This window comes from Brassica napus, chromosome C3 (assembly GCF_020379485.1).
Source record: "Brassica napus cultivar Da-Ae chromosome C3, Da-Ae, whole genome shotgun sequence".
Lineage (NCBI taxonomy): Eukaryota > Viridiplantae > Streptophyta > Magnoliopsida > Brassicales > Brassicaceae > Brassica > Brassica napus.
The window spans coordinates 69923271-69945218 of record NC_063446.1 but is presented as its reverse complement, the minus strand read 5'-3'; the positions used below and the strand labels follow the sequence as shown (position 1 = coordinate 69945218).

General features: G+C 31.6%; 2 protein-coding genes across 3 annotated transcripts; one reads left to right on the top strand and one right to left on the bottom strand.

The window, feature by feature from the left end:
- Positions 1 to 75: 75 nt before the first annotated feature.
- Positions 76 to 2680, bottom strand: LOC106453026 (serine carboxypeptidase-like 29). The gene is made up of 10 exons (XM_013895242.3): positions 2282 to 2680; positions 1912 to 2019; positions 1743 to 1838; positions 1562 to 1654; positions 1403 to 1488; positions 1069 to 1332; positions 856 to 989; positions 699 to 794; positions 507 to 612; positions 76 to 427 (listed from the first exon to the last, which is right to left on the bottom strand). Exons 1-10 carry the CDS (start codon positions 2541 to 2543, stop codon positions 239 to 241), a joined length of 1434 nt encoding a protein of 477 aa, XP_013750696.1. The 5' UTR covers positions 2544 to 2680; the 3' UTR covers positions 76 to 238.
- Positions 2681 to 5047: 2367 nt separating this feature from the next.
- On the top strand, positions 5048 to 6808 carry LOC125583482. 2 transcript variants are annotated; one of them, XR_007320515.1, is made up of 4 exons: positions 5048 to 5234; positions 5524 to 5605; positions 5708 to 6255; positions 6354 to 6808. XR_007320515.1 is itself a non-coding variant. In XM_048750475.1 (3 exons), exons 1-3 carry the CDS (start codon positions 5120 to 5122, stop codon positions 5826 to 5828), a joined length of 318 nt encoding a protein of 105 aa, XP_048606432.1. In that variant the 5' UTR covers positions 5048 to 5119; the 3' UTR covers positions 5829 to 6808. The 2 variants fall into 2 exon arrangements, 1 of the variants encoding a protein (XP_048606432.1); XM_048750475.1 differs by having other exon boundaries at positions 5708 to 6808.
- Positions 6809 to 21948: the final 15140 nt, after the last annotated feature.

The window sequence follows — 21948 nt, the reverse complement described above, 5'->3', positions numbered from 1 at the left end:
TATTCATAGTTTTTTTTTTAAATAACAAATCCATATTTTAAATATATATATGAATTTGATGGTATGGCTCACAAATGGTAGAAGAAGCTTATTATAATCCTGAACATTAAATGTTTCAAACAAGCAACCAGAAGAAGAAAAAGAACCAATTCAAACAAAACATCTGAAACTCTTATTCACTATTCTCCCCTTCTTCTCCGTTCAATAACTGAAAGCTTCTGACTGAGAATCCCACTCATCACGAGTCACTAACGAGGTCAGACATGTCTTTGCTGATGTTGCTCTCGGGTGTCGACAATGGGGTTCCAGATATAAAAGCCTTGAAGAGCGCAAGAGCCTCCTTTGGTCTATGCAAAGGAACTTCATGGCCAGCACCTCTCACTGTCACAAAGTTTAGACCAGCATACTGCTGAGTCCACCCTCCCACCTAGTTTCAAATCATCACTACAGGTTTCAAAAACATAAAGACAAAGATTCTCAGTTTCTCGGTTGAGTTTGTTTTATACCTGTCCGTCTATGTACCAAGGACCGTAAGGACTCAATGGACGAAGGTTTAGTGCATCTATGCTGTACCGGGTTGCTGTTACTGGTACAACAGCATCTGCGTCTCCACTGTTAACCAAAGAATAAAACTACTCTAACCATCCAAACGCCATACTGAACTAAAAGATCACACACTATATAGAGGAGAAAGAGACCTGAAAACCCAAATGCGTAGACCAGCAGCTATAAGCTCATGGTAAATGTTTAGAACCGAGGAAGAACAGTCTTTCCAGTGTTCATTCACTACATCACTGCAAGCTCTCCGGATCAGAAACTGTTACAAAGCCAAAAGCTTTCTTAGGCTAATATTACCTGCAAGTATCCCATTTGGATGGTGCAAGTCCTGGCGGGACATGGAGAGCTTCTTGAACCTCTGGAAGATTGAAATACACTTTAGAGTGTTTCTCCGTGCAAGGATCATACTGTTCACTCACACGGCTAGTCCTCTAAGAAAAAACAAACAATGACATTACTTCAAAACCCTTACTATCATCTCCATCAAAACTAAAATTTAAGGTAACTTACTGGTCTTTTCTTTAGCAACATTTTTGACTGGGAAGCATTCGCAATACATGCTGGTGTGAAGACGCTGTACTGGTCTATGTTACCTATCTCCTTGTCCGCTATCTCTTGAATCTTATCACACGCTTTGGAGGAGTGAATAAAAGATTCAAAACCACACTGAAGCTTCAGTAAGCTATATGTTTGGTCGGATATAAAACCCAACGACCAAATATACTGGAAAAGACCAAGCCTGTCATGGAAATCATCCATCAGACCGTTTCCTACCTGTAAAACAAAACATTCATCAAAAGAGTTTTATAAACCATTTAGATAAAAATAAAGAGGAGAGGCTCACCATGTAGCCCTTCAGATTGATAGTGTTGTCGCCAGAAGCTTTGTTATGTCTTACAATGGCTTGACTCAGCTGAGGAATGTAATGTCCTAAAACAATCAAGTGAGAGTTTAAGTAATTATAAGGCTAAAACGTAAGGTGAGGTTTGATATTTTTTTTTACCAGCATAGCTCTCTCCAACTATGTAAAAGTCTCTTCCTTTATACTCCGGATAACGCTCAACCCATTTCAGGAGAAACTTCAGTGAGTCTTGAGCTGTGGAAAATCATAATAAAACTCGCTAAACAAAACAAGAGGATCTAAATAGACAATGAGGTTAAGGAGGTATAAATCATCATATTACCAGTTCTCTTATCACCATTGCTACGCAAATCGGTGGAAGTGTTTGAGTATGAATAGCCAACTCCAACAGGTGCATCAAGGAACAAAATATTCGCAGCTGCAAAAAAAAAAAGAAAAGAAGTTCTAAGCTTTTTGAATCAGAACACACTGCAACATGTTACCATCATTACCTTGGTTCCAAGAATATTGGTTAAGGTAAAGAGTCTTCCCATCTGACTTAATGTGAAAAGGTCCTATCTCTTCTGCTTCACCAAATGCAACAGATGAACATCCTGGTCCTGTAAAGAGAGGAACTTTATTGAAGCTTTTCCATTTTTTTGGAATCAAAACAACATAGTGACAGTCATAACTACAAGAATCTACATGAACCCAAAAAGGGCAATCACGTGTACCATGCTAAAAGCAACAATAAGTAAACCAATCAAAACCAAAGTAGCTACAAGACAATCTCCAAAAGTAATTAAGATCTATATCATCATAATGAGTTGAGAATCCATTGAGGTACTATTGACTAAGACGTAAAGGAGAGAGCATTCGAACCTCCATTGAGCCAGAGAACAAGGGGCTTGGAGGCAGCATCATCGGCGGCTTCAAAGAACCAGTAGAAGAGTGCTCTTCCCAGTTTCTCGTTAGTAGTAACAAACCCAGAGTAGTGAGCGAAGTCAACGTTGAAGTTCTGACCCGGCAACTTCGTGACCTTGTCCTGTTCTTTCTGAGACAAGAGAGCTTCACAGATACACAGATGGGTGATCGCTAAAAGAGCGACGACGACAAAACAAGATCCTCTGGTGGTTTTAGCCATTGTTGTTGTTCTTTGTTAACCTTGCACAGTTGCACAGGATCATTTGTGCATTTTTAAAGGCTGAGAGATTAGAAAGCACGTGGGAAGATGACGTCACGAGCGTACTTGACTAATCCCCAAAGATTCGGACCTTTTTAGTTCACTCATCGTGCGTGTGTGCGTGGTCGTCATAAAACGAATGTGGCGTTAAACGGTAAACGCTGTTGGTCAAACGTGCGAACGCAGAAAAACGTATCGCTGCGTTTGCGTTGGGAGATGGTTGCGTGTAAGAGGCAGAAACTGTATGTAGATGTGTGGAACAGAAGCAAGTGCCAAATGGTTTCACGTGTTTTCTGCTATTGGACCGTTTCCAAGCAACCTCACACTTCTCAACGAAATTATTGCTTTCTTTGACAACAACAAAAACAAAAAAAAACTGAATTTATACCATTCTTTACGTTTGGTAAGGTAATATCAGTCCATAGCATGTGAATATTTATTGTGTTCCAAAAAATAAAAAAGGCATGTGAATATTTTTTATTGGCTAAAATGAAGAATCTTGTGTCGCCTTTTATTTTGAAAATCTTTATCTTTCATTTAAGTGACTATAATTGGAGCCTTCCTAGACGATGACTTGATAAAAGCTTGAGGGGTCCTGCATTATCGAAGATTATTTGTGATTGTTGTTGCACGTTCGTAGCATCCCTCCTTTAGCTTTACTTTTTCGTACTGTTCTGGGCTTTATTTATTCTTCTTTTTTGGTTTGGAGCAAAAATTATGTGGTGCAGCCGGGACTCCAGATGTATTCACAGTTTCACACTCTTATTATATAACTGCTAAATGTAAACTATAACCTTAAAATGACCTTGTAGCTCAAACAGATGACGCCGATGGAATGGATTATCTTAGTCGTGTAAAGAATATCAACTGATTAAGGAGACTTTGATACACACTCTTGTAGCTAAAAGCCCAAAACAAATGAAGCAGAGGCTAGTATGAGATATTTATGGGATTTTAAGTTTGTAACGAATCTTGATTTGGGTCTACTATGATAACTTCAATTTGATATTAAAACGAAAATTATATCTAAGGTAAATTTTGATAATTTTCGGTTTAGTAAAAATACAAAGTTAACTAGAAGAATAATGCTCTCTCTGCTATTTTCTCTATTGCGGATGTCAAGATAAACTTTATCCCCAGCTCGTGTAATCTGATTGCCAATCTGATTGCCAATTTGATTACAGTTACGATGCAGATAAATATTTGGAATATTTTCGTCTAGACTTTAAGTTTGTATGGAGTTTATGATTTAATTAATAAAAGTTAAGAGATTTCTTTTTATTCCTTGTTTTCGGCTAGAACATAGTCGAATTTAAGAAGACATTGATCTTAGGCATTCTTAGACTAAATAAGATCTCTGTGATTATTCTAGTTTTCCGGGTATTCTCAGAATCAACGGATTTATAGTTCTATCCCTATAAAGCTTCCGCTACATCAAGTTAGCGTTACGAGAGATCAGAGACTCCAGTCATATGTCGCTAGGAATGGTCCTGCATGGCTTACATCCCAGATTTTCCAAGAAGCATCAACATGAAGAGCACTAGACAGTGGGCAACATGTGCTTCGGGCTTTATCATCTTTTATCTCTGTTTTAGGCTCCTATTGGAGTTTGTTAAGTTTTTTTTTCATTTATGTACTCTTGGTTGTTCATCCCTCTATGGTTTGACAAGGACACAAGTTCATGAATTTCTAACGACAAAAAAATTCAAATTCAACAACCCCTAACAGATTGTGTATTAGTTTGATTTTAGTTTCGTTAATTTAATTGATTTTAATTGATTATTGGCTTTTAGTTTCTTTGTTAATATATATATTTTTTTGAGAAAGGGTATGTCGTTGTTAAGATATTAAGGCACTAAAATTAATTATACAATAGTTTATAGTATAAAACTCAAATCATTGATGGTCACGTAAAGAAATACATGAATATGGGAGCTTTTATATTTTACCATAGGTTTTGTTTTAAACTGGACTGGTGTTTCAACTTAGTTGATATATATACTCGCTCGCATATGCTAAGATTTGAGATTAACTTTGTGCTTTAAGCTTAAGAGAATCTAGTCACCAAAACCTTGTCTTTGTTTTATCAGCTGTCAACTTTAAGAGCTCATATAAACTCTAATGATAAACACTAATTATAAACTCTCGGTGTTTTATACAAACCAAAGACTCACATTCTCTTTCGTAATCAGATTTATTATCAAAGACATAGTCTCCTATTTATAGTTGAACCTTAAACTAATTATAACTTCATAAAATGATTCTGTAAAATTCCATAATCCTACCACACTTCTACAAAACCACATTATACTTATGTCAATTTGGTTTTGGGATGACAATATGATTGAGCCCATTTTCTAATATCCATAAATTGGATGTACCAATACTAACACCACATGCATGTTTATATGATGGGCAAAATTTGCGGAATCCATGTTATACTCTTCATGGGGGGGGGGGGCGTTTGGAGGGGGTTGCGATGACTATGTTTGATTCCAATCTAACATATGATTTAAATCTTATGCAGTGGACCGGTGATGAAGCTTTATCTATGGGACAAGGCCGCATCTGACTTCTGCGAGAAATTCAAATCTTATGGAAGCACTCCACGCGTTCTGTTGGTCACCACAGTAAACCCTAAACATCTTGGAGGTTAGCATTTCACTAAACAACCGGATTAAGTCACTGTATTATTGGGATTAAATGAGACATTATTATATCGTGTAAGGCCATTTAGATTCTATTGTCTCTCACCGTTTATCGTAATTGGTTGTGTCCTGAACTAGAACGTAGCTGTAGTAGGTTTAACTGAACTGTGTGAAGTCTCTTATTTTGTATTGTTAAGTGAGACGGTTCATGTGTTCATGTGTTCATTTTGAATCCTATTATTGCATCGCTTATGCATTTGGTTGGTAATAATGAATTCATGTGTTCTGAACAGGAACCCTTGCTCTCACTTCGATGGTATCATCTCGAGTGTTTATGGATAACGATGTCCAGCCTAGCAGGGATTATCTTGGATGGTAGGAATTTTTATATTCAGATAGCTAACTCTATTAACTTCTGCCTTGGCATTTCCTGTGACTTCAGTTCTGACATTCTTTTGGTTTCCACATTTTTCATAGGCTGAGCTCCAACTCAGATCTTGCTAATAAGATTAATGCTGAGGTTGTTACTAAGCCCGAGACAGCGACTCTAGAGGAACTTTTCGCCTACATCAAGCAAGAGACTGCTAAGGTACAGTAGTTGTTCTGTATTCATATTCATTGTGTTATGCTTGTGAATTAATAGAGTTTGTATTATTTTCACAATGATAGGTTGCTTGGTTTGAATGCACAGCGACTATAGATGATGTTCTTTGGGGTTTTGCTTGGTATTATATCTCATGCGGTGGGTGTAATAGTAAGGCAGTGAAAGGGCCTAACTCTCTGATTTGTAACAACAAGAAATGTGGGAAAAGTTACGTTACGGGCGTTGCTCAGTAAGTGTCGTATACATAGTTTCATTTAGTTTTTTTTTCCACCACTAGAAGCTAATCCCCTCTCATGGCAGATACCTCACGAGGATTTCTGTTTACGATAAGAGTGAGCAGGCAGTTTTTGTCATTTTTGGTGATGCTGGCAAGGAGCTGACTGGGAAGCATGCATCAGAATTAGTTGCCAGTTACTTTGAGGTAATTTCAAACCTAAGTTATTTGAACTTGCGTATATTTTCTAGCCCTATACATAGCCTCAAGTTATCTGAACTTGCATATATTTTCTTGAACATTAGGCTAATGAGGGCGTAGAAGCTGATCATTGCGTGCCGGTACCGCAAGCTCTACTTGATACAATAGGGCACACTTATAGATTCATTGTGAAAGTCTCATATCATAATTTGTCAAGGAAGACTCAAACCATAACTGTCACAAAGATACTTCCACCAGCAACTCCACAGCCTATAGCGTCCTTGGAAGAACACGCTGTTCCATCGACGTCTGATGATATCCTGAAGACTGGAGGTGACAGAGTTAGGCAAGCATCTGAGAGCCTTGAATCAGCTGAAGCCAAGCGCTGCAAGAGTGGCTGATATAGCTTTGACAATCCTATTACGCAGTGATTGCATTTGCTGCAGTTTGAGTTTCGTTTTTATGTTTACCTAATTACTTTGCCTTCACTCCAATTCTATTTTCAGACTTTTTTTCATTGGAGTCTTTCTGTTTCTTTGAATACAGTTTCCCGTTATATGATTTTCCTTATGCCAGTTTGCTTATTCTATTTATTAATACGCATATTAGTAATACGCATGATTTTGTTTACTAATACGCATTGGAACTAATATAGGATTTGTGATTATCATTAGGACAAACTTTTAAAATTGTAAAGTAAAAGACCTGCCACCTTTCAAATGAGGTATATATAGAGAAGTATCTCTTGGAAGTTTTTGAGAAAGATAATTTACTTCAGCTTATATATATATATATATATCTTTCAACAACCACTAGACCTTCTTCTGGCCGACTGAATGTATCCATGTATCATCCACTGTTATATTGGAGTGAGAGATTGACGATGATAGCTTTCACTCGGAAACGATCTTATTTGATTCCCTACAAATCAAAACATAGAGGAGAGGGGTTGAGTAAGTTGAAGCTTAAGAACTAACTTTGGAAAGCGTTCTCTCTGAACTCCACAAACAATGATGTCTAAAAAGCCATGATTGCTAGGAATATCTAAGAATATATATATAGCTCCAGAAATCATGAGTAAGATGAAATCATGCAAAAAATATTTTTAGAAATCATATGATTTCCCAAAAAATGAATGCTAACTAGCTAAGACCGGGTTCAAAAAGAATTATATATTTCACGCATTCATTTACATTATATTAGGTAACAAAAACTATAAAGTATAATTAAATCACGCAGTCTAATATTGTATGTAGCATAAATATAAAGTTCTATTTTTCAAAAATATATTAAATTTACTTTATCAAGCAAAAACATATATATAATTTAACACGTTCTATTAGTATTTTATAGAAATATTTTTTTTTAAATAACAAATCCTGCGTGTAATATTTAAAAAATGAGACATCAGCAGTAATGGGTAATTTTATCTATGTTAAAACAAAGCGATATCTCCAAATTATTTACCACTTTAGGTCTCTCTAGAATTAATCTAAAAAGTTTTACACCATTAATATGTTTTAAATACATCATAAAAATGTACAAAATCTCTAGCCCAGTAATGGATAAACCAGTAACCACATTGTTTATCTTAAGTAAAATTCTAAAAGAGAACACCATATTTGTTTAGCCTCATACTAAAAAAATTATGAAATTTACAGTCTTAAATCTAATGGTACGTCCGAGTGACATGTAATTCAGGCTAAGACCGCATCCACATATTAATACAGATCATTCAAGTAACAACAATACAAAAATATATATATAATTATCGCTGATATATATAATGTTGGAGATAGTCTACTTTCAAACGAAAAAAATGTTCAAACCAATATAATTCAGTATAATATATATTAACATGCAAAATTATATAAAAAAATACGATCTTAAGATACATAATATTTTATATTATTAATAATTATTTAATTCATCGTATATTTACATATAAGACTATACAGAATTAAAAATTTCAAATGTGTATCATCTTACATAATTAATAATACATGTTTGTTTTAATGTCACAAAAATAAAATAATGATAATATAGTTGTCCAACAAGTAAATATTTTGAAAACAATATATTAGTTCATCACAAAAATAAAAACAAAACATCCACTGCCAATAAAATTCTCTAAATAGAATTATTAATTTATGGTGTGAAATGAAAACCGTTGATAATAGTCGAAATAATATGGACTACAAGGTTAAAACTCATAAGAGTTGAAAATTTTAAAACGTGTTTGAATATCATTTAATTAAGTTATTATTTACATTATTTAGCCTGAATAATATGTTACATTGAAAATACCCAAATTTAAGTGAATTAATCATATAAGCATTGTTTAATTGCTGCTAAAACATATATAACCTTACAATAGAGTCGAAATATATAAATAACACACATATAGTTATAGACATTTATGAGTTTCTAATGAAAATTAATCAAAATATCATGTCGTTGTGATAACAATCATTAACCCAAAATTTTATAAAAAAATAAACAAACAATACTTATTATGCTAGATGATTTATAACTATTTTTCTTATCAATTTTTGGAAACATTATTAGTCGCTTAAACACCAGTAACACAATTTTATTTCACCACATAACTAACATCACCAAAAAGAACAACTCAGTACAAAAAAACAGTGTTGAAAATTCAGCTTCATCTAATTAAAGAAGTTCATCAACAAAACCAAAACAAAATACACTTCAAAACTAGAAATCGATCAAAACTATTGCCAGTATCACTTTTCTTTGTCAAACTCTAAGGAAATAAGAGTCAAGTCAATACATGAGTTAGAGCTACATTTTCTATCTACAGCTCATAAAAAATAATCGAAGAAACACAACTAAGAAAAACTTTCCGACATCATCTGAGCTGTCTTTGTATTCTAAATACAATTTTGGTAGTTTGGTAAATTAATAAAAAAAATCATTACAAAATAATGAGAAAAATTATATGCAACATTCAAACAACAAAAATCACAATATGTTTCCTCTCATATATTATATACCCTACATACTACATAGTTTATATACATAATTTTTTTGTAATATTTTATATTCACACAACAAAACTAATTATAGAAATTAAATTACGCGCGGAAAACGATCTAGTTCTATTAAACACAATTCATATAGTTGTATTATAAGTTTGGATATGGGTTTGATGATTATTGTGGGTCTACATCTTAATATATATAACCAATGGGTTGAAACCGAAATATCTAAAGAGTTATAGCGTCCCGTGAAAATAAAATAAAATAATAACCTTTTTTTTCCAAGGAATAAAATAATAACCTTCATAAAAACAAAACAAAACTATGCTTAGTTTTACTCCGTACATCACTCATATCCTTTGCCGGTAAGGTTCACCACCGTCTTGACATGGATTGACCCATCCTTGATCTCCAGGTACACGGCGGTGAACAGCCAAAGAGAGATAACCAGAAGGCTGTAAAGGGCAAGCTTGAATTCTGAAATCGTCTTCGTCTCCCGAGCTTGCGAGCCGCAATAGTCACTACTGCGAGTAACGACGTCGTTTAGTCAGTTATGGCCGGATTACACTTTTAATTAAAACTAGGTTCTAATCTGTGAAACTTCGCAGATGCTTTTCATATTTAACATAGTAACATTTATAGATGATTGACAATTTTTAATGTTTGAACAAATGTTCACTATTTATATTGCGTTTAGAAGTTAAAGCAATTGAAAAATACATTACATAATTTATTTGTTATTTGATCATATTTTAATGTATGAACCATTTTCAATTGTATTTGTTTATAAATATAATTATTTAGTATACGTGTGTATGTTTATACGTCTATAATAGTTTACCAAATATATGTTATTTGTTTCAAAGTAAGTTATATGAAGCAATCACCTAAAACATTTTTAAAAAGAACTGTGCATCTTAAATTTATATTAATATTAAAGTTGAGATTTTTAATTTCAAATTTTAGAATTTAGTTTGTATAATTTGCATCCCCTAAATTTCATCAATGCAAATCTAAATTATCAACTTTAAATTTATTTGGGATTCTATAAAATATATTTTAGTACATTATAATCATATTCAAAAAATTAGCATATATTTATCCTCATTAAAATACTTAATACATTTATGTCTATTTTATAAATGAATATTTATAATTAATAAACTATTTTAAAATTATTTTAAAAGTGAATATATATATAACAAATCTACTTAGGGATTGTTATTGGTTTGTGATTTGAAGAGTTTTGATGATTTTTAACTAAATCATTAAACTGAATTTTTTTTAACTCAAATGCAAGAGACAAATCTCCGGTATACAAAAAGAAACATAAAGATATAGGCCAAAGCCTACAATAGAAAGCATCAAAGAAAACAAAGGCCTACATTAACTAGCCCTAAGGGAAGGGTTTAAGAGTTAACGGAAGCAATCTCCATCTGGATGAGATTATGTAACCATGATGGGGCTCCCAATGCAAGGTAAGAGTGGAGCCGTCCATCTCGCAGAACACTCTTTCCTATCTCTCTTGCCACCTTGATTCTACTTTGCAAACCCCGCGCATAATGCAACAATTTGACGAAGTAAGCATTGGTACCTTGGCCATCTTATAGGATTCTGAATTGAGTCCACTAACCTTTGAGAATCAGTACCAATACTGACCGCCTCTAACCGCAAGTCTCTCAAACTCCTAAGAACCCAAAGCAAGCAATTCATCTCTGCCGATAACTTATCAGGTGATGGAAGCAGAGCATCCCTTGCATGCATACCAACATCACCTTTATGATCTCTTGTGATCCATGCTCCCCCTGTAAGGTGCCTATCATTCCTCCAATTCTTATGAAAGTTGCATTTCACTATTCCTGAAGCTGGAGCCACCCACTTTCTCGGTATTCCAAGATCGTTTGACATTAAACTGAATTTAAAAGAGTTTTGATGATATATAGATTTTGTTAATTGTTTTTTTTGTAGATTATCACTAAATTTAATTGAAGATAATTACAAACTTTAGCAGAGTTTATTTTAAAATATTATATGATATTATGTTGTTGTGTTTGTTGTTATCTTTTTTTTTCTGTCGTCGACTCTTTTATAATTCAGTAACTAGGATAGTACCCGTGTTATAAATAACGCAGATATTTTATTTGCAGATTTACTATAGTGAATCAAGTAATTAACGTTTCTTTATTATTTGATGTTTATTCAGATGATTTTAAATATGATATATTTAAAATATCTGTAGTAAATTATTCTTATAAGATTTAATTATTTTTATGACTTTATATTTAAATACTTGACAAATTCTCCAAAAATATGGTAACAATACAAATTTATAACCTAATTAATATCTTACATTATCAAATAAGCCAATATTAAGTATGTTGTAAAATTAGTTATGAAATGGTCCAAAATTTAAATGACAACTTTAAACAGTAGATAAAAAATAGGATTCTAATTTAATAGATTAAACTAGATTTGGATCCGCGCGACCGCGCGGATGTTAATTTTCATTTTTATTCACATAGACATCTTTTTTACGTCAAGAATGATGTATATTCAAATGTGTATATGGATTTTTCAAACATAAGTTTGTGATTCAAGTTTCTTGTTTTTCATCAAATTAATCATTTCAAAAAATGAGCTATGTATTTGTATTTTGTTTTATATATTTTTTGTTTGTTGAATTAGTGTTTGATTATTAAACTCATGAATTTTTGAAATCTAATTTGGTAAAATATATATAAAAAAATTTCCTAAGATATTGAAACATTTCACGAAAATCTAAAGTCAAACAAAATAAAACTTATATCTCTTATATTATAATTATAAATTAATTAATTAAATATATTTTTTTGTTATTTTTTTAAAAAAAATGAACTATCTTTTATTTAACAAATAAAATTGACATATATTTTAAATGACTTATAGATATATCTTAAAAAAATGTTAAAACCATGTTATTCTAGAATTTTTAATAACTTATCTTCTTAAATTAAAAAAACACAATCAAAAACAGAGATTAAATAATGATTATAATATGGCCACAATAGTCTATGATCCAAGTAATGAGTCAATTAGATTCCAGTTACCTATTTTTTTCCAGGAACAAAACAAACTTTTTGTGAACATACACGCGTCTTTAGCTTCGTTAAGAACAAAGCTAATCTCAGAATCCGTTTTTGTCTTCCTCACCAAATTTATTAGTTCCAATAATCTAGTAATATTGTGCTATTACTTTCAATTATTTAGTTCCTATAATCTTAGATAAGTGATATGGAGTGATATTGTATTATTTTACTTGCTCATCTATTTTTTTATTCATTAAATTTTCATGATATGTAAACAAACATATTGATTTCCTCAAGACTGGGTTCTATAATTTAATTGTTTCCGTATATTGTTTAGAATATTTTTTAACTTGACAAATATGGCATTTCTAATATCCTATTACCCGATTAAATTAAACATATATTTTAATGTGTATTAATTCATATATTGTTTTTTTTTTTTGGTTTCAGAGATCATATTGACAATGTACTGTGGCTTGCTGAAACTGGAATAAACAGGGAACTTCTAAGTATGGTTTGTGGGACGGTACTGTCCTCTTGCGTGAGACACTGTAAATGTGTCTATGAGTCGCCATTCACCAAGCCGTATTTTACTCTCTGTTTTTTTTATGAGAGTCTTCCTGGCCGAGCAGTGTATCTTAACACCCTGAAACAAAATAGATCATAAAACTTAGTACATAGACATAGTTATTTAGTTCATAAAGTACATAAACAAAAACTAAAACAGAACATAAAATGTATAAAAATAATCTTACAGTTTCATCTGTGAATATCATCTCAAGGGTATCTCCTCCATAATTGGTTTTCTGCCTCCAGGAGTGAAGCAACTTAACTTGGACTCGCCAGCCCTGTTTGTAGGGCTTGACGTCTTTTAGTAACGAAAATGCTTGGATCATAGACATAGCTCAAACTGTTTTAGTTTAGGTGATGGTTGAGGTTAAGTGTAGTGCGTAATATATATATAGATCGCTAGGTTTGTTAGGGTATTTAGGGAGAATATACTGTGACTTTATTCGCAAGGAAGAAAATTAATTGTAGAAAATTTTAAATGGGTTGTTATGGTTAGTTATATCGTAGATATTGATATCTTGATATATTAGAGGATATTCTTGGTAGTTGTTTCGATATTTCATAGCAAAATTTTAGGAAACACACACAATATGTTTAGAATATCCTTTTTAAATGTTCAAGTAATATGATATTGTGAAAATTAGTTGATTCGATATAATCTTAGTTTTGGCAAATCCCGGTTATTATTGCAACAGAATCTTAGTTTTGAAAATCTTGTTATATTGTCCAAGGAATGATCCTTGATCGGGCACTTATCATTCTTTGTATCAGTTAGAGATAACACCATGATTTGATGGTAAGATTTCAAAAGATTGTATTTAATTTGAATAAGTTAGTTTTCCTAATCTGGTTAATACTCAAGATAGTATTGGCTGAGCATATATATCAACTCACTCCGGTCACTGAAAAGATTTAGCTTGAACAATAATTTCGAGTAATTGAATATACCTATTTTTTGTGAACAATATATCTCTGAAAAAAATTTCTTTGAACAATAATTTTTGGTTTTTTTCTTTTGACAACAGTTTGTTTTTACTTAAGGATCTTCAGTATGTTCTAAAAAAATAGTTTTAAAATATGGTTGTAATCACGATATTCTTGGCATATAATTATTCGACTTTTACATGTATGAAAAAGTTTGTTTAGTTAAATGAATAAACACAAATTTAGTGAACAATAAATTATTATATTAATTTACATGAATTATTTTTATCATATTTTAATATTTAAATTAATAGTTGTACCATGTTCATCTTCTCAAATGCTCACTGTGTTTAGGTTATTAAGTAATAAAATTATTAACAAATGTTCATGTTTCAAGACTAACAATCAAATAACGTAACAGATAATGGAAGAAACATGTTCAAGTGATCATATTCAAGGCTAAAAACAATATAAGCTTATTCGATTGTCAATTAAAAATCTACGGTTGGATTGTTGTGTGTGAATTCTCATACAAAAGCACTTGATAGCGTAATATCATGGTGGTCAATTGATTTCTGTTACTTTTGATTGGTGTATATGACTGCATTTACATACGTAGCAACAACTCCTTTCATGTTTCGTTTGGAGATACACTATGAAACAAACCTGAAGCACTCCTGTTTGAGTTGATGTTAAAGTTGCAGAGAGGTTTGGGTTTTGAAAGTTGACGGTTTAGGTTAGTTAAACGTGTGTTAAGGAAGAGTAAAAATTGTGACGTTTGTGGTGTTTTAATGTATAGATGTGGACATTAAGATGCATTAATAATAACAAAATTATTGATAGGAAAATTAAATGTGATCAATTCCTAGTAGATAGTCCAAAATTAATATGAAAGATGTAACATGAGTTTCTAGTGATAGGTTTATTATGTCCATTTTTTAAAAAATCATACATGAATCAAGGTTGTGACTTCTGTTTTAATATATAAGATTTTTACGAAAACTGCAGTTGATCTATGTCTTCCACACGAGCTTCCAAAAAGTTTTTGCATCACAAAAGAATCTAGGCAAATAACACATTCAAATGTACCAAATAATCTTTTCCCTTTCTCTCTTGTTTATTTTTCTTTATCATCCCAGTTATTTGTGATGCCAAGCTGTCGATTAGGAAATTCTGACATTAATCAATCGTCTTAATCAGCACCAGCACTGAAACCCCATATCTTAATCTCTCCTTTTCATGGATACTAACTTCATCAAGAAAGCCCCAATTCCAATTGCACCAGTCGATTATATTCCTTAACATTAATTCTCTATACGGCTAGTTTAATCATTAAAACTGATTACTTTTGAAAACGTTTATTTGAATTGTTATAGCAAGTACAATAAAATTGTTATAGCAAGTACAATAAAATACTATTAATTTTATTATTATGATTAACATATCAAGAGTATTAAGAGTATGATTGCATGTAATTGTCAATAATAACACAACAATATTAAAAGTATATTGCATATCAAATACCATATGTTAGATTTACAATACGAGAAACAAAAATGTTGTTTAATAGCATAGTTTTCAAATAAATGTCCATATTAAATGTCATAGGCTTCCATCCAAAAATTCAGTTAAGATCTAACAATACTAAAAAAGAGATATGCTCAAAAGAGAAGCATGCCACCTCATATTAAAAAACAACCAATTAGATAGTCAGAAACCGCCACGTCAGTACTGTTGTTTCGGCCGATCAAAGTTGGGTCTTTGTTTCTGTCTTATCATTTTAATTCGGCCCATACCAAGCCCACGTCGCCAAGGCTATTTTTCGTCCCAGTCTACTGAGTCGATCTCTCCTTCCCCGACTGCTCCACTTCTTCTCCCTCATCCTGTTCCCTCTCTGAACTAAACATTACCTTCAAACATTACTGATCAATCAATGAAGGTCTTTAAGCTCCTCTTAATTGTTTCGTTCCACTTCTCATTCATCCTCCTCCTATATAGTTAACTCCACACAAAATCAAAAACCTACTCTGAAGCAGCTACATCTATGGCCATGAAATCGGCCGGAAAATCTCAGATCTCCACCCGCAAGACTCCGGTCTCCTTTTACTTCAACGACGTCTCACCAGTTCCAGCCGAATCAGAGCTCTGATTTCGCCTGATCCACTTCTGGAAAGCCAGAAACATTGCAAAAGGTGGAACCTTTATTGGCTTAGAGATGCTCCTCATCGACGAACAGATATGCCTACTTATCCCTTATTTTTCTTTTATCTGAGAATATAACAATCTCTCTAAACACTGTGTGTTATAGTGGAAGTTTAATTCGGCTTGAAATTATCATACTAGTTCATTAACGCCTTTGTCTGATTTCATTTGTTGGTTTTAACGCCTTAGTTTCGAGACATTAAAAAACGACCACATACATTTGAGTACAGATTTTAACACTCACAACTTTTAACAACCAACTTTTAGCACTAGATTATTTAAAAACATGTAACTGGAAGTTTCTTTTGGCGTGGAAATGTTTTTTCATGTAATGACTGTCTTGGCGAATGGCAGGTGTGCTGTTGGGAACTGCTATAGTTTGCGTAAAGATCATAAATATGTTGTTAAGATGTCAGCGAGCTATTCAACTGAATGAAATATCTAGTTATGCACATATGCTTTCTGGTCACGAGTACAATTCTTTTCTATTTCCCTCTTTGTTATTAGCCATATCTACATTAACAAATCGAACCCAACACTGTCCCTTATCATGTGTATTTATGTTCCCATGTAGCGTTTCGTAGAGGCCAGTATATCTATCTTCTAAGCTGGGAAAAAAATGGGACAAGCTGGAAGCTGAAGTGAAGAAACATGTTCCTCTTTTAGCTCCAGAGGCTTTGCTTTGTTTACTTTTTATACTATTTCTAACTATCGTTTTTGAAAGTGCAAGATAGGATGAAAAGCTAGATGGACATGCATGTATATATGAGCAAGTTTTCCAGTGATATATTCAAAGTATGGATGAGAACGCGACGCAAATCATGAACAAATAAATCATTTGTAAGGTGGTGAAGCTCTTTTTTGATTTTCTTTTTAACAACTTATCCTTTGTCCTTTTGACAGACAATTTACTTTCTCGGGTGGTTTTGGGTGTGACGTTCGAAGTTGAGAATGATAATGTTGACTACAAAGGGGAGAGTGGTTAGGAGTCCGAAACAGCACGAGAAGAAAAATTTCTCTTAAACCTAAGCTAATTAAAAGGATTTCTTCGTTAAAATGTATACAGTGTTCTTTTTCTTTGTTGGACAACCCCATAGAGTATATCCTTTTCAAGTTCCAAAATATATAAGAGTTATTCTCAGATTCACCCATAGGATGAATTTCTAGGTTAAGTGGTTAACCAACCAATAGAATTTCATTATTTCAAATTTGATATCTTTTAGAAAAGAAAACAAAATATTGTCAAGTTATATTATGTTTTTAAAATAAAAATATAAAAAATAGTAGTTACAGAATTTTCTTTTTAATTTTTTGTAAAAGTCGTCAGCAAAACACTAAACCCTAAATCCTAATCCCTAAACTCTAAATTCAAAACCCTAAACCCTTGGGTAAACCCTAAACCCTTGGATAAATCAGAAACTCTAAATCAGAAACACTAAACACTAAAATCCTAAACCATAAACCCTTGAGTGTTTTAGTGTTTAGTGTTTTTGATTTAGAGTTTAGGATTTATCCGAGGGTTTAGGTTTACCCAAGAGTTTAGGGTTAACCCAAGGGTTTAGGTTTTAAAATTTAGGGTTTATGGATTAGGATTTATGTTTAGTTTTTTCTTGACGACGTTAAAAATATTTTTTTTTGTAATTACTACTATTTTTTATTTATTTCTTTTTATCTTTTAATTTTAAAAACATAATATAACTTGACAATATTTTGTTTCATTTTATAAAAGATATCGAATATAAAATAACACAATCTTATTGGTTGATGAACCTAGAGGTTAGGAGCTGAACCCAAGAATAAGTCAATATATAATTCGAAAGTTAGTAGAAATATTGTATACACTCTGATTTAATACAAGTTTAGCATTTATCCCTAATTGCTTACTACGTCCAACTCTTTTTACGGTAACACAAATATAAAATATATACTTTTCCTTATATTTGTTACTGTCCTCTCTATTTTAGGTAAACTATAACTATGTTTTTTTTAACTTGAGAGAAATTAGATGCCAGGAATTTTCAGTTTATTATGGATTTATTATTAATTTTCCTCACTATTTCCCTGTGAGGAGAAGCGAAGAATGAAATATATGTGATCTAATACATCCTGGAGGTACATGTTTAAGTAATATTAAAATATAAACTTTACAGAGAAGACCTATTGTTTTATAATTTAGTCTTCAAAATTGTTACCATTTTTTGTGCTTGAAACTTTTTTTTATTACAAATACCTCTAAGATTAAATCAATATAATATTCTATTTAAACAACTACAAAATCTCAAAGAAAACAAAAAAAAAATCAAGAGGATTTTAGCAAAAAGACTCTTCTGTCAATAAAAATGTATTCTTTGCAACAACATCAAGATTGGACATTTCAATAAATGTCACGTCATTATTGGAGTTTGTACATCAGTGACTAAGAGTGCGTGCTCATATACCCGTTCGGATTCGGATTGAGCATTGTGAATTTTTGCTATTTTGGTATAGAGGTATAGAATCCATTCGAGTATTTTTACATTTCGGGTCGGGTTCAGGTATTTTAAGTTCGAATTCGATTATTTCGGGTCGGATTCAAATATTTATATTTTGAAGGAAAAAAAATAAATTTTATTAATTAAAATTTTTATATTTAAAATATGTATTTTTAACTTAACTGATTTTCTAATTTTTAATAGATTAAACTATTAATAGGTTTAAAATAAAATTTTAAAAATAGAAAAACACTAATTTAGTGGTTATTTTAAAATTTTGGATGCAACTTTTGTTAATGTAGGAAACAATAACTTGATATAAAGTGAGTAGCAAATGATTTTGTCCATACTTATATGTATATTATCTGATTTTAAGCAATGTGCAGAATCAATATAAATATTTTGAATAAAATTAGAGAAGTAAACTAGAAATATAGGGTCAAGTATTCATATGTTTTTGGATATCTATTGGGATTCGGATATTACATCTTCGGGTTCGGTTTGGATTTCAGTTCAGGTATATCCAATCTTTCTTAATTTAATACCCGTTCAGATATATCCGTTTGGGTATTTTGCTACTTTTATTCGAATTGTGGTTCGGATTTTTCGGATCGGGTTCAGATGTCGGATAAAATGCCTACCCATTATCGGTGACCATGAAACTAATTTCATGTAAGAGAGAACTAGCATAAAAATTAAAAGGAAATGATAAGTGATCAAAGTAGAAAGAAAGCAAATGATGAATATTTTACCGAACAGTTGTGAGGGGTTTAGCCAAAAAAAAGAAGAAGAAAAATATTGAAAAATGCATAACAGATATAAACATATTATAATTTGGACATGTGTAGCATATAGCCAACATATGATCAGGGGCGGACGCAAGTGTATGGGTATGTAGGCCTACTGGGACTTATTATCCGAGATCCAGATTCGATCCGAAATCCGTTCTGGATCCGCGCCGAAAATAGGATATAAAATCTGGGATCCGTCCAAACCGAATCCGAATCCGGATATCTTAATTTTTAGGTCTGGATATCCGGAACCGGATCCGTATTTTTAAAACACATTAAATTTTTAAATTTCATTAATATTTATATTTGATATATTAATATTTATACATGAATTAATCTTATAATATTGTATTTTAGTTTTTACAATATTATAGACATATATAAATATATTTATAAATATTTGATTTATATATTCTATTAAAAAAATTAGTATTTTTTTTTAAAAAATATTATTTTTAATTATTTTTACGGATCCGGATCCGGATATCCGCGGGTAATAGAATATCGGGACGGATATCCGAAATTCGGATATCCAGAAACCACGAATCCAGATCTGGATATTAAGTTCACGGATCCGACGGATCCGGATCCGGATCCAGATCCGGTTACTCCGAATTTCCTGGATATTCGGATCCGTCCCAGGCCTATGGGTATGGTAGGAGGGTATGGGGTCCTGTGCCCCTTGCTTTTTTGTTTTTCCTCAAATTATTTGGTCAAATATTCTTTTGTTTAGAGGAGAATATTAAAAGTGCCCCCAGTCTAATTTTATTTTTGATACTTTTAACATTGCGCCCCCAACTACAAAATATGTCTATATGAGTGCCACTTTCTAAATAAATGATGTGAGGATTTATGAATCATACTCAAATTGTTAAACCTACACATGCTATTCGAGTTAAACCCACAGTAACAATGATGTGAAAATTACAAATCATACTAAAGGTTTTTCAAAAATCATCTTACATGAAAACATATACTAAAAGTTTTATTTATAAACAAATTTCAAAGCGACATAACATGCATGCCAACATCACTAATTAAAATGGCAAAAAACAAATATAAGGAATATAAGAGAGATTCAACTAGAATTTTGAAACCATCATGTCTTTATTATGAAGTGGAGACATAATTAATTGGAATTTGGACATGCATGGTGGGTATAAACCCCATTTGATGATGTAGGGAAACATATATAAATTATATGGTGATAGTAAGTGATCTGAAATGAAACGAGTAATAATCATATTATCAAATAGTTCCAAATCTTTTTTTTAAGAAAGGTTTAATAGTCCCAAATCTTTAACAATAAGAATAGAAACATGTTGAAAAATCATAATATATATAATATTCAATGCGGTTTTAAATTTTATAAAATTCAAAACAATTATTCCTCTACTTTAATTTCTACATGTAGAATGTACCTAATTTGATGAGTAGACGTCTAAGTATTTTTTAAAAATTAGTTACATAACTAAATACAAATCAAGTGCATGATTTACTTATATATAATATAATCTATATATTTTATAAACATACATAAGTATATGGAACCATCATATCTTAGCTATATTTCTATAAAAAAAATATAAATTTATAATGATTTTATCAATATATAAAATTAATTGAAAAATTAAACTGAAGTTAACAATTTATAAGTTTTGTTCGTATTTTTATAATTTTTGGTTCAAATCCACGCATGTACAAAAAGAGCCAAGAACAAAACTTAAAATAAATTTTCCTATATCTGTCAAAAGTCAAAACTGGCTTTCACTCATGGTCAATCGTATGTTATTCCCTCACATGTTACAACCAAAGCCAGGATTGACAATCATTCAAGAAAAAGGTTTACGTCTTCTAAAATTAAAGAAAATAGTCTACAAAAAAATCAACAATTTAACATTGTTCCAAAGTAAGTAAACAATTTTATTTGCCATTTAGTTAAATATTTAGTTTGTTTAGTTATTAAATTTTTCACTTTTGATTTTTTCTATGTTTAAGACATCAATGATAGTATAATCTCTTCACCTCCACATGCCATAACAAGAATCACAACCAAGGCTAATTAAGGGGGCAAAAGTGCAACCGCCCTACATGCAAACTTTTGTCCACTTTATATTAATATTTAATAGCTCAATTTCTTTTATAAATTCATATAGTTACATACAAAAAAATTAAAATTTAATAAATAAAACTGAAAAAGGTCCAACAATAATTTACGTAAATATTTTTATTTTTATCACCAAATAGACAAATATTCTAAATATTACTGATTAAATTTTGAAAAATATTTTAAATATATATAAAATTTAAAAAGCAAAAAAAGAAAAACAATTGCCCTAGGGGCCGTTACAGCGTTGAGCCGACTATGATCACAACTTAACTGTTGTCAACTACGTATGTGTTAACTATAAATTAATATGAGATATATTATAATTAATGATTGCGATTACAACATCTCCAAGCTTACTTTTTTTTATAGAAATTACAATTACCGGTCCTCTCTACCATATTATTAGAGACTAATAATCTCATACATTAGTTAATTAAACGTTTACAATGTTCCTTTACGATGACAATAAACACATTCAACTTTCTAAAGTTATGCATGCAAATCATATTTTTTTTTAGTTTTACATAAACTGCACAAAATTCACAAAATCAAAAGTTAAACTAA